At 36.1% G+C, this 11,932-nt stretch overlaps 2 protein-coding genes across 5 annotated transcripts; both read left to right on the forward strand.

The window, feature by feature from the left end:
- Nucleotides 1-363: 363 nt before the first annotated feature.
- On the forward strand, nucleotides 364-5,932 carry LOC133037319 (ubiquitin carboxyl-terminal hydrolase 17-like). Of its 2 annotated transcripts, XM_061114336.1 has the most exons (12): nucleotides 364-883; nucleotides 1,739-1,860; nucleotides 1,945-2,624; nucleotides 2,731-2,819; nucleotides 3,281-3,366; nucleotides 3,494-3,656; nucleotides 3,754-3,868; nucleotides 3,998-4,155; nucleotides 4,341-4,425; nucleotides 4,515-4,727; nucleotides 4,847-4,908; nucleotides 4,987-5,932. In XM_061114336.1, exons 1-12 carry the CDS (start codon nucleotides 609-611, stop codon nucleotides 5,684-5,686), a joined length of 2,748 nt encoding a protein of 915 aa, XP_060970319.1. In that variant the 5' UTR covers nucleotides 364-608; the 3' UTR covers nucleotides 5,687-5,932. The 2 variants fall into 2 exon arrangements, with proteins under 2 accessions (XP_060970319.1, XP_060970320.1); XM_061114337.1 differs by lacking the exon at nucleotides 1,739-1,860 and having other exon boundaries at nucleotides 375-883.
- A 2,164-nt stretch (nucleotides 5,933-8,096) lies between these two features.
- Nucleotides 8,097-11,629, forward strand: LOC133037320 (uncharacterized). Of its 3 annotated transcripts, XR_009687430.1 has the most exons (7): nucleotides 8,097-8,461; nucleotides 8,539-8,580; nucleotides 8,663-8,778; nucleotides 8,897-9,002; nucleotides 9,510-9,563; nucleotides 9,691-10,291; nucleotides 10,394-11,629. XR_009687430.1 is itself a non-coding variant. In XM_061114338.1 (6 exons), exons 1-6 carry the CDS (start codon nucleotides 8,168-8,170, stop codon nucleotides 9,847-9,849), a joined length of 771 nt encoding a protein of 256 aa, XP_060970321.1. In that variant the 5' UTR covers nucleotides 8,097-8,167; the 3' UTR covers nucleotides 9,850-11,629. The 3 variants fall into 3 exon arrangements, 1 of the variants encoding a protein (XP_060970321.1); XM_061114338.1 differs by having other exon boundaries at nucleotides 9,691-11,629; XR_009687431.1 differs by lacking the exon at nucleotides 8,539-8,580 and having other exon boundaries at nucleotides 8,107-8,461.
- Nucleotides 11,630-11,932: the final 303 nt, after the last annotated feature.

Here is an 11,932-nt window from a genome sequence, read left to right on the forward strand (position 1 = left end):
TTTTTTATTTTTATACTTTAAAATATTTTTTTGTTTTATTTTTACAGAATTCTACACAAAAACCTTTATAGTAATTAACGAAATAATTTAAATCGCAACTAAAATTTTTATAACAATTTCATAAAAATTATCGGAGAAACTACTGAAACAACTAAAATCGTAAATTTAAAAAAAAAATTAAAAAATAATATATAAAATAATTAACGTTTAATTAACTAAAATTGAGAAGAAATTTCGTAGCATCTAAAATTGAAAAAATAGTAGCAAAGAAAATTGGATTAAAAAAAATAATTAAAAAAGTGTGAGAAATGAGTCAACGACACTTTGGACTTATATAGCCATCCTTCTGTATCTCCTTGGGTTCTCTTTGTTCTCACCCAACCCACCACACCCCAAAACAGTTTTTTTTTTTTTTTTCAATTTCATTTCTTTCTTCTTCTTCGTCCTTCCCAGATGAGCCAATTGTACCACTTGAAATTCCCTTTCTACCCTTTCCTTCTCCACCACCGCTTTCCCCACGCGCCGTCGCTCCTGCCGTCGAATCTATGTATAGCAAGATTCCGATTATAGGGTTTCTTTGCTCTGGATTGATCCTCGGAGCTGGATAAATGCTGCTGTTCCCGGGAATTCTAGGGTTCCATGCCCTCCTCTTCTTCTCTGTCTTGCTCGCCTTTTCTTTAATTCGGCGCAAGTGGAGGAATGCCGCCGCTAAGGAGGAGGAGGTGTTGCGCCTTCTCGCTATGGCGTCGGAGGAGTCCGCCATGGCTGAGGTCGAAGCTAGAGCTTTCTGCGATCCAGTTGTTGTTTCTATGCCTCATCAATGCGTTGTCTGTTATTGTCCTACCACCATGCGATGCTCTCAGTGCAAGTCTGTCAGATACTGGTTAGTTCTTCTTCTATTTCTAAATTCTCTTCAATTTAAGGATCAATCTTTGGAACCAACTGTATATTTATGTGTATACGCATATATGTTTATATTAATTCCATGATAGAAAATTTATGGCTGAGGAATTTGAACGGAGAAACAACTTTCACCTTTATCATTATGTTTTCTTTTAATTGATTTTCAAGCTAGTGAAAAAAAATGCAATTGAAATATTGGGAGGAAAGGACATTCGTATCTCAATTATAGATTCATGTGATATTGAAGGGTTTACTGATGATGTGATAAAAAAGATAGCTTTCTGTCTTTGTAATGATTACAATTGTGGGGTTCAGAAAATAGAGGGCTTTGTAAGAGTTCAGGAGTGAACTTTTTTGGCCGTTTATTTCAAAAGTGCTGAGCTGTTTCTTTTCCTACTTATATAATATAAAGTTTTTATTCAAAACACTGACATCTCATGATTCAGTATGTTAGTATGTGACAATTATGTCAAATGGATTCAACTTACATGTATTTCCGATTCAAAGTTATGATTTTTGTGATGATGATTGGATAAATTCTTCTGTGAAAGAAAATGCAGTTTTCGATTCAATTTGATAAATACTGTTTATTTGGTTACATAGTTTGGGAGTCCCCTTTTATTCTATTTGGGTACATGTTTATTAGGAGAAGAAATTGTTATGTTTTGATGCTGAGACTCAACTATGTTGTCACGGACATGTAATCTGATCCAGAAGTTGTTTGATGATTACTTTTGTGCTCTTTCATAAATTTTTCACTCTCACTTTTCCTACCCTGTGTTTGTTATTATTTATTTATTTATTTTAGTTTTTCACTTCTATATCTTGTTTTTAGTTCTGGTAAGTGTCAAATCATTCATTGGAGACAAGGTCACAAGGATGAGTGTCGTCCCCCAATTTCTGTAATGCATTTCGAAGATAAGAGTGACCTTTGTGGGGAACTTGACTCTTTTCATGGTAATGATATTTGAGAGAATAATAATCTGTACTATTTTCTTAAAAGCAATATGATGGTTATACTAAATGTAAGTTTTTATGCAGGAACTGAAACTGGCCACGCTGCTTGTGCTGATGGTGAACCCTTAATTAATATTTCTGATTCTGTAACTTATGACAGAGTGGAGAAACCTCTTTTTAATAGTAATAGCTCTGATCTCCTTGGCACTAATGACAAAGTTAAAGATATGGATGTTACAAATTCATCTCGCTCAAGTTCTGTTAGCTCGGCAACTTCTGCTGATTCCATATCATGCACAAACAAAGTAAGTAAGATGGATTCTAGTCGTGGTGATGGGAAGATGAAGTCTTCTTTGCAACTAAACAAAGATAAGACAGCTAAACATGAAAATGTTCAGCCTGCAATTAATTTAAGCAGTAAGAAGCTGACAGAGGGAACCCCTTCAGTAGAAAAGTTAACTAAAGATACTGCTAAGTCTAGGAGATCAGTATCTAAAGATACTGACCATTCTTTGTCATCAGTTGCTTCTGCTGGTCATCCATCTTCAAGCACTGGTGAGCATTTTGCTTCCAATTCTATATCCACAAAGGGTGACGGTTTTCATGCTCTGCCAGTTAAAAGTACCAGTTTCCCAACTTCACCACAAAATGCTCGTACTGGTTTGAAAAGTTCCATGCTGAAAGTTGTACAGCAGTTTAGAGCATCTAAACAGACGAAATGCAATACATCTACCCCTGGGACTGAGATTGCTGGAAAGCATAAGGTTATTTATCATTTTATTGTTTTAAGATGTGATTTTTTTTTTATCTTTGCAAATTCCTGCTTGTAAGATTTTGGCATTAATTTAGTTGCTGTTGTTGTTTACTCAGCTAATCTTTCCATATGATTTGTTCGTGAAACTATACACTGATGACATGATGATTCTTCGTCCATTTGGTCTTACAAATTGTGGAAACAGGTAATGTAGAGATTTCGACTTCAAAATTAACTTATAGCCTTTTTTTTTTATTATTATTTTCAATGTGTAGGATATACATTTAATGTAATACATCTTCAATGCTTAGTAATTACAACTCTTCAAGTAGCTTTTGTTATCTGTATTCATATGACTTATTACCTTTCATCTTCTATTTTTTGTTTTTGACATTGATTTAAGTTCGGTTAAGTTGCAATCTGTCAATATTTAAAAAATTTGGTGTCCAAGGTTTTTGATTGTCGCATATTGAACTACTAGTACACTTCAAATTTACACATACGACAGTTACATCTAAAGAGGATGTCTTTTTTCTGGTGCCACACTTGCTTTCAGCTGCAAATATTTCTAGTTAATGATTAATAAGTAATCATAATTGCTGGCCATTTTCCTCTGTCAATACACTCGTTTTAGCTAATAATATGACAATCTCTACATTTATACAGCTGCTATGCCAATGCCGTGCTCCAGTGCTTGGCATATACTCGGCCACTTACTTCATATTTTCTTCAAGGACTCCACTCCAAAACCTGTAAGTTCCCTTTCTTGGCTTCTACTTGGCTTGCATTTCCTTTTATTTTAAAACGAATAAAGGATCACACACTTGACAGATACTGTAGTTATTTCTTTTATTTTACATGTTCTTCTGTTGTGTACAGGTGGAAAGAAGGACTGGTGTTTTATTTGTGAATTTCAGCATCTTATTTATAAGGCAAGGGAAGGGAATTCCCCACTGTCTCCAATTGGGATATTATCCAAAATAAATAAAATTGGAAGTCATCTTGGTCATGGTAGGGAAGAAGATGCCCATGAATTTTTAAGGTGAGCCAGATAAAACTCAAAAGACCAAATGTATTCAGTTACATAGTTATTTCTGCCCCTCAAATGCGTATCAAGTAATAAGTTACTAAGATTGCAGGTATGCTGTTGATACAATGCAATCTGTTTTCCTCAACAATGCTGATGCCACAGGTTCTTTGGCTGAAGAAACGACACTAGTAGGAATGACCTTTGGTGGTTATCTTCGATCTAAGGTTGTTTCTGACTCTGATAGTTCAGGAAGTTCTGAATTTTTGAAGTATCATTTCACTTGTTGCCCTCTAAATTTGATATATGTGTATATATATATATATATATTGGAATCTTATCATTTTAATTTGCAGATCAAGTGTATGAGGTGCCTAGGAAAATCAGAACTTTGTGAGCGGATGATGGACCTCACAGTAGAAATAGATGGCGAAATTGGAAATCTTGAAGAGGCTCTTTCTCAATTTACAGCCACAGAAACATTGGATCGAGATAATAAGTATTTTTGCAGCAGGTTGGTTAATGTGATTGTTATCATTCTGCATCTAATTTTGTTATCATGATGTGAGCATAACGAATGAAAGTTTTACTTGTAATTTGACCTTTAGGCAAAAATTCCAACTCAATGTAGAGTTTAAGTTGCTTTCCTTTATTTCTTATTTTAAGTTTATTGATATTTTCTTTTTTGTTTTTATAAAGATGTAAATCTTATGAGAAAGCCAGAAAGAAGTTGACAGTTCTGGAGGCACCAAATATTCTTACAATCGTGCTGAAACGATTTAAGGTATTTTCATAATGACATGGCCCTTCTTTGACCTTATGACATTCACATATTTTTGGATGCTTAGTTTATTTAATTGTGGTGAATTGCAGTCTGGTAACTTTGAGAAATTGAGCAAGTCCGTTCAGTTTCCTGAGGAGCTTGACATGACCCCATATATGAGCAGATCAAGCGTTGTATCTCCTCTGTACAGTCTTTATGCTGTGGTCGTTCACTTGGATACCATGAATGCTGCTTTTTCGGGTCACTATGTGTGTTATGTAAAGAATACTCGGGGAGAGTGGTTCAGGATTGATGACAGCACAGTATGTTCCTTATTTCATGCTCTTTCCTTTGTTTACACGTCTTTTTTCCCTTTACCGAGCTTCTATCTGCATGAGATACTATTTCGAAATTTAATTGGTAATACGAAATGATATTTTAGGTAGTACCCGTGGAGCTGGAGAGGGTCTTATCAGAAGGGGCTTACATGCTTCTTTATGAAAGGTAATACCTTTCTACACTTGCTCTTTGAGCTTCTAAGTTTTCATGCCATCACGGACACCTTAATATTTTGATTTTCAGGCACTCTCCGCGCCCCCCAGCCCTACTGGGAAGCAATATGGTCAATGGTGGTAAGTTTAAGAGAAGGAACTTGGAAGCAGTTCCTTCCAGCACTGGCAAATTGAAGTCAAGATCCAATCCCATAGTGATGGATGCTGCTGCCACACAAACTAAGTTCAGTAAAATTGCTAATCCAGATAGCTCAGATCCATATGATTGGAGAGCAAACCTAACCCCCAGATTTCGAAGAGTGGATTCATCAAGTGAAAATTCATCTATTTTAAGTTGCTCAGATGCAAGTTCTTCCAGCACTGTCAGCACCAAGGACTCTGGCAGTACAGATGACTTCTCCGTATACATATTTGGAAAAGAAGGAAGTGGCTTTTACAGACCATATGAACAGTCACCGGGTGGCGTGGCATCATCATCATCTTCTTATTCAGACTTTGAGACAGACTCAAATTGCGGAAATGGTGTATGGAGGAGGTTGCCTACCCAAGGGAGCAGTTGGGACAGCGAAAGGGAAGGGAACTCCACAATTTTGCATACTGACACTAATAAACACCGAAGAAAATCAACCAGCCAATTTGATAGTAGGAGTAGCAGTAGGGAAACCGAGTTCGAACATGTTTCATGGGCAAACCCTTTCGATGTTAGAGCCGGTGTATCATTACGAAGAGTAAATGGAGAAAGATCAGCTCAAACATTTTATGAGGTTTGAGCTGAAATGTAACTAGTCTTTAAGATTATTATTATTCTTGATTTATGTTGTCTTGGTATATATATTAGCAGCCTATAGCGCCCACTACTCCATTGTGCGGCCTGCATTCTTTATTTTCAACAAACAAATCAAATCACTAAAATCTACCCCGTTGCCACTCCTTAGTGCATAGAATCAACGAGAGGGAAACGCTTTTAATGTAAATAAGATATTATGGGAAAATAAATGTTATTTTTTATTTTGAAATATTTTTGTTTAAAAGTGTGTTTAGAAAGTAATTAACGTAACAATTTGAAAGAGGAAATTGAGTTCTGTTGTTTTCTCAAAGATTTTGGTTATGACACTAATAAATGCAACAATCCGAAGGAGGAATTGAGTTCCTCATATGAAGAAATAACCCATATCTAAATCGGTATGTGAAGGTCGATCAAAATCAAATGGTTCCCCATCAAAACAACGATGAGATTTATCTAATTCCACCCCTAGTGGAAGGACATTTGGAAGTCATTATTGGAGGACCTCACATAGCTGGAGATAAGGGAAAAGCCTGAGAAAGGTACGCTTGTACGCTCTAGTATGAGAAAAAAGAAGACTGGCCATGGAGGAGAGAACTCCCAAACATTCGTGCGAGGATGATACACTTGTATCGTTCAGTGAAGTAGATGCCACTCATGTTCATTATCTGCACAACCCTCTGGTTGTTGAAGTGCAAATAGCGAACTTCACCGTTGCACGGAGCATGATAGACAATGGTGCCTTATCGAACATCCTGTTCAAGTCAAACTATAAAAAGATGGGCCTCCAACTCAAGAATCTAGTTCCGTGCGTGCAATTGATTTATGGCTTCTCTTACCATATCATCGCACCCCTGGGAGTCGTTTGTCTCCCCCTTAATATGGGGAAGGCACCTACTAACACCACAATTATAGCACAGTTCTTAATTATAGATGTGCCAACAACCTTTAACGTCATGATTGGCTAACCAGCACTGTATGACCCAAAAGCAGTAACATCTATATACCACCTCTGTGTGAAGTTTCCTACCAGGAATGGGGTAGGGTGCATATAGGGGGATCAGCAGATAACCCGCTAATGTTACAACATTACACTAACAAAGGCGAAAAAAGAAGATCAGTTCAGCCAAAGCTCCAAGGTCGAATAAACTGAGAATAAATAAGAATATGCCAAAGGCAGGGACAACGAGATGGATCCTTGCTTTGGGGACCCTAACACATGAATTAGGCTAGTGGAAACATTAGAAGAAGTACAGATCGACCCAACTATGCCGACTCGAATTATCAAGATAGGACGAGGTTGTTGTAAGAAATAAAATCTGCTTTAATTAAAATTCTGAGAGCAAACCTCGATGTATTTTCATGGTCACGTGATGACATGGTTGGAATCAGTCCATCCGTAATTTTTCACACACTAAATATAAACACTCAAAACTTCCGTCCAGTACAAAAAAAGAGGAGATTGTTAGACAAGGAAGGAGCACGAGCACTCAAAGAAGAGGAAGAAAAGCTCCAAGACAACAAGTTCATTATTGAGGCATTCTATCCCGTTTGGATTTCAAAGCTCCTTCTACTTCTAACAACCACACTAAACTCACTGGCATAGGGTTTTTATGGTTCTATGATTTTTCTACTTCTCTTCTTCTGTTACTCGAAAATAGGGTTAGAGTCCTAAGTATTTTTCTTATTTTCCTTTCCTGTTCTAACCCGAAAAACACCCAAAAAAAGCTTACTCCTTTCTCAGTTCGAAACCAAGAAAAGCTTTTAGCCTAAAGCACTCGAACTTGAAAAAACCAACTCAAAAAACTCACTGCTCAAACTCACTAAAATCGTAACTGAAACCAAACAACATACACAAATACAATATTAGAAATAAAAGAGATAAGAGAATACAAACAATGATAATATAAGACAAAGAACACAACGGATATTGTGTCTATGCAATTGTGTTTATCTAAGGATATCGTGCTGATGATTTGTATTGTTATACATTCTAATTACACTAATTAAATTTATTTTTTATTTACCATGTAGCAATTTATGATGTTTGCTCATGATCAGATATAAAATAGAGATATAAAGATGCAATGCCAATGGTTATATATATTTTGGAGAAGATGCAAATTTTGATTACTTAACGACTCTGTTAAAATTAAAATTTTATTTGAATAAATAAATTCTATTAAAAAAAACACAACATTCTGTTAAAAAACACAGCTAAAACTGTTAAAATACAACAAAATCCATTACATATAATTACTCATTTTATCGTTTCACTCACTCCACGTCGTTAACTAAAAATAATGAGGTCAACAACCAAAAAAAATTTATAAAATTAATATCTTAACAAACAATTTAGTTAAAAACGACACGTCGTTTGAATGAGAATTCAGTTGTAATAGTAGCGACATGAGGTCCACCCACCACGGCATCATCGAAGAAGAAGAGGCAGTTGTGTTGGAGAACCATGCCAGTAGTAACCATACCAATACCCAGTTGTCGTTCTCATTACCACTGCCGTAAGCTATTTCTGTTAACTCAAACTCACACCTCTTCTCCTCTTCCTCCCACTCCCACTACACCTCTCTTCGCTTCAGCCATAGCCAAGAGAACCATGCTCACCGCCAGCAGCAGTGGCGGTGGTGCTTTTACCACAATCAAAGAGAGAGTTTCATTCGAAAAGGAGATCAAAAAGAGTAAATTTATCGCCATTGCTGGTCCCATCTCCGACGAACAATCCGCCTTTTCCTTCCTTTCCCAGGTTTTGTTATTGTTTTCTCTGTTTCTTTTAACTTTTTTTTTCTTTTTTTAAATGAAAAAGCTTTTAAATGAAATTAGGTCCGAGATCCGCGTGCTACTCACAATTGTTGGGCTTACAAGGTAAGGAGAGTTTGATTTTTGGGTTTCGCCCTCAATTTTTCTACACTGACAATATACTGATTATTTTGTTGAAAAATTATAGGTTGGAGATCAGTATAGATCAAATGATGATGGTGAACCATCTGGTACAGCTGGAAAGCCAATACACTCTGCCATTGCTTCTTCTGGTATTGACAGAGTTATGGTGGTTGTCATCAGGTAAGGCATTGATGATAAGACTACCCACATTAGTTGAGTACACAATGTTTATCATGTTACGTGAACGAATTTGAAGTGAGTAATAATATTTTCTTGGTACATTTTTGTATATTTTAAGGTATTTTGGAGGTATCAAATTAGGCACAGGGGGACTAGTCAGAGCTTATGGAGGAGTTACCTCAGAATGCTTGAGAAATGCCCCAACTTGTTTAGTAAAATCTAAGGTATTGGGTTTTAATTGGCTTTTTGTGCATTTGGATATTCATTTCAATTCTTGTTTTATGGGCTAGTTTCATATTGTTGTTTTATCTAAAGGTTTCTTATCATAACAAAACTGAAAGCTGCATTTTTCAGTTATTTGAAGCCTCTGTGAAAAGTGATTGGATTTCGTTAATAACTTAATTTTTTAAATGACTAGTTTGCTTCCAAATTGTTTTTAGGCATTTAAAGATATATTTGTATAAAAGCAGGTTTACAACTTACTCAAATTTTTATAACCATAATTAGGAGCTGAGATTGGTTCAATTTTCTTTATTCTATTTTCCATTCAAATAAATTTATGAATCTGGTGTATTCTCAAAAAAAAAAAAATTTATGAATCTGGTGGATACTTCAATCACTCTACAGTAAGGTAGTATATTGATGCTCTTTTTACATCCAATAGAAGAACCCTTCATTTGCATAGTCATTATTCTTGTCTGGAATCTCTGGTCTAATCTTTTGCATTGTAGGTCCCTATGGGGGTTGAGGTCCCATTTGATCTTATAGGCCTTCTGTATCATCAGGTAATCTTTTATGTATGCATAAAGGAAACTCTCCTTTTTTTTGTTTGGGTGGGGGTGGTGAGGGTTGTGTTCAGGTTTGGATTAAGATTTCTAAAGAATCCATATTATGCAAAATGTTTCCTTTCAGCTGCAATCTTTTCAAGTTGAAGATATCAAGCAAGATTATGAAACAGGGAAAGAAGGTATTACCATGGTTACTTTTAAAGCTGATTTTGACCGTGTTGAGAAATTGGAGGATGCCATCAAGGCTAACTGTAGTAGAGAATTAGTTTTTTACAAACATTGAAACAGAGTTAGCTGTATCTTAGCATGTGCTGTCAAACAATGAGAATCGTGCTCTCATAGAATCCACAATCTTCATACTAAAACTGTAGTGTTAAATTAGTCAGATTGCACCACATCTTTGTATTATACTTGTATGTTTTGTGCATAAAACACAGATTTGTTTATAAACTCATCATATATTCAATGACCTTTTGACAAGTTTTATTTGTTAGTTTTGTGAGAATGATTTGACAAGAAAATGCATGCACTAGACATTGAAATAAAATTCACACAATATAGACCACAGTTCATAACATGAAACAAACCGATAGAATATTGCCGTACATACTACATAAAATATAAAAACAAACTGATTGAACATGAAGCACAGGTATTTGATGGTTTGATCTAAGTGAGGCCTACTGTTTTCTAAACTTAAGCCACGGCCTTGGAAGAAGAAAGAGGTAATCAATCCCATCCCATCTTATGAGGATAGCATAGCTGTAGCAGCAGCCTTAGAAGGTTGTAGTCTTTTCGGTTCTAAGTGGTGTTGGATTTGGCTATAGGGTTGCTGACAGTTGGGGTTTTCAGCAGTGATGCCTATGGTTAGGTTGCCATTGCAAGCAGCGGTGGTGATGGAAGTGTGGCCTTCCTAGAGATGGGAATGAAGACAATGCTAATAATGGTTGATAATATGCCTTGTCAGTTTATCCGTTGGTGGATACAAACTACTAATGCTTGTATGTTAGCTTAAAAGTAAGTAAAGTAATGGTTATTGCACACCAAATGGTAAGAAGATGGAGTTTTTTTGTTAGTAATAGTTACAAGAACTAGAACTCCACATAAGAAATGTTATGTGCAAGCTTGGAACGTACTTTCGATAGTTATATCTTTTGTCTTTTCTTTTCTTCTCCAATTTTTTTGGCATTGACTGGATAATAAAGTACATGTGCATATTTTCTTTGCAGTTTAGTATGAATCCTATGATAATTAACCAATCCATAATTTTTATTCATAGTACAATAACAAAAATACAACAACTAATCTGTAAATGGTATACATATCCAAGCCCCAAACCAAAAACTAGATGAAAATGACATCCTCAAACTGAGGCAAAAATAAATAATACAAACAGAACAAAATCCAAAAACATAATTTAAATCACTCAACTACATGCAAGATCATAGATAGAACATAGAAGTGGCAAATGAAACCCAAATCCATCCATAGTATCTAGTCAACTCTTCAATTTGATGGTGGAGGAGAGAGGAATGGAAGATTTGGAATGGTGGGAATTGAAGGCATTGTCGTTGGGATAGTGGGAAGAGGAGGAAGTGTTACCTTAGGAATTGAGGGAACATTATTGGCTGGGTTTGTGGGAAGTGTAGGCAAAGGATTAGATGGCAGTGGAGCTACATTGGGTTTTGGCAAAGTTGGAAGAGCTGGCAAAGGATTTGAGGGCAATGGAGCAATGTTGGGCTTTGGCAATGTTGGAAGAGTAGGCAAAGGGTTAGAAGGCATGGGTGGCATATTTGGTTTAGGTAGTGGTGGGGCTGAGGGCAATGGAGGCAATATGGGGTTGGGAAGAGCAGGAATTTTGGGCAATGCCGGGGGTGGTGCGGCCGGCGGTGTGTCTAAAAGGTGGCGAGTTGCCAAAATTGGATTGGTTGAGAGTGATAAGGCTATGATTATTGATAGAATAGAGAAAATCTTGAGGAAACCCATGTTTTGATGACAAAAAAGACAAGTACTTGTGTTGGATATGTCAATAATGTATTTAGTGGGGAGTCTTTTTTCGTTGTGGAGTTATATGATGAATGTAGTGGGTTATTTATAGAGAGGAATAAGTACACTGGCTCAAAGGTTTGGGTGGGCATGAAAATGAGTTTGATGGGTTTTGGTTGCATAAATTATGAGATATAACGATTGGTTAGTTGAGCTTCCTTGACTAATTTGAAGTTCCAAAATTTTAACAAGCTAGCTCAAAAGAAATTTTCATGACTTGAACTCTTATGTGATAGAATAGAAATAGTTAAAATATGTGTTTGTGTGTTATAGGTTATTGAACTAATCAAGACCAAGGAAATATATGGTTGGACCTAATT

This window comes from Cannabis sativa, chromosome 4 (genome assembly GCF_029168945.1).
Source record: "Cannabis sativa cultivar Pink pepper isolate KNU-18-1 chromosome 4, ASM2916894v1, whole genome shotgun sequence".
NCBI classification, from domain to species: Eukaryota; Viridiplantae; Streptophyta; class Magnoliopsida; order Rosales; family Cannabaceae; genus Cannabis; species Cannabis sativa.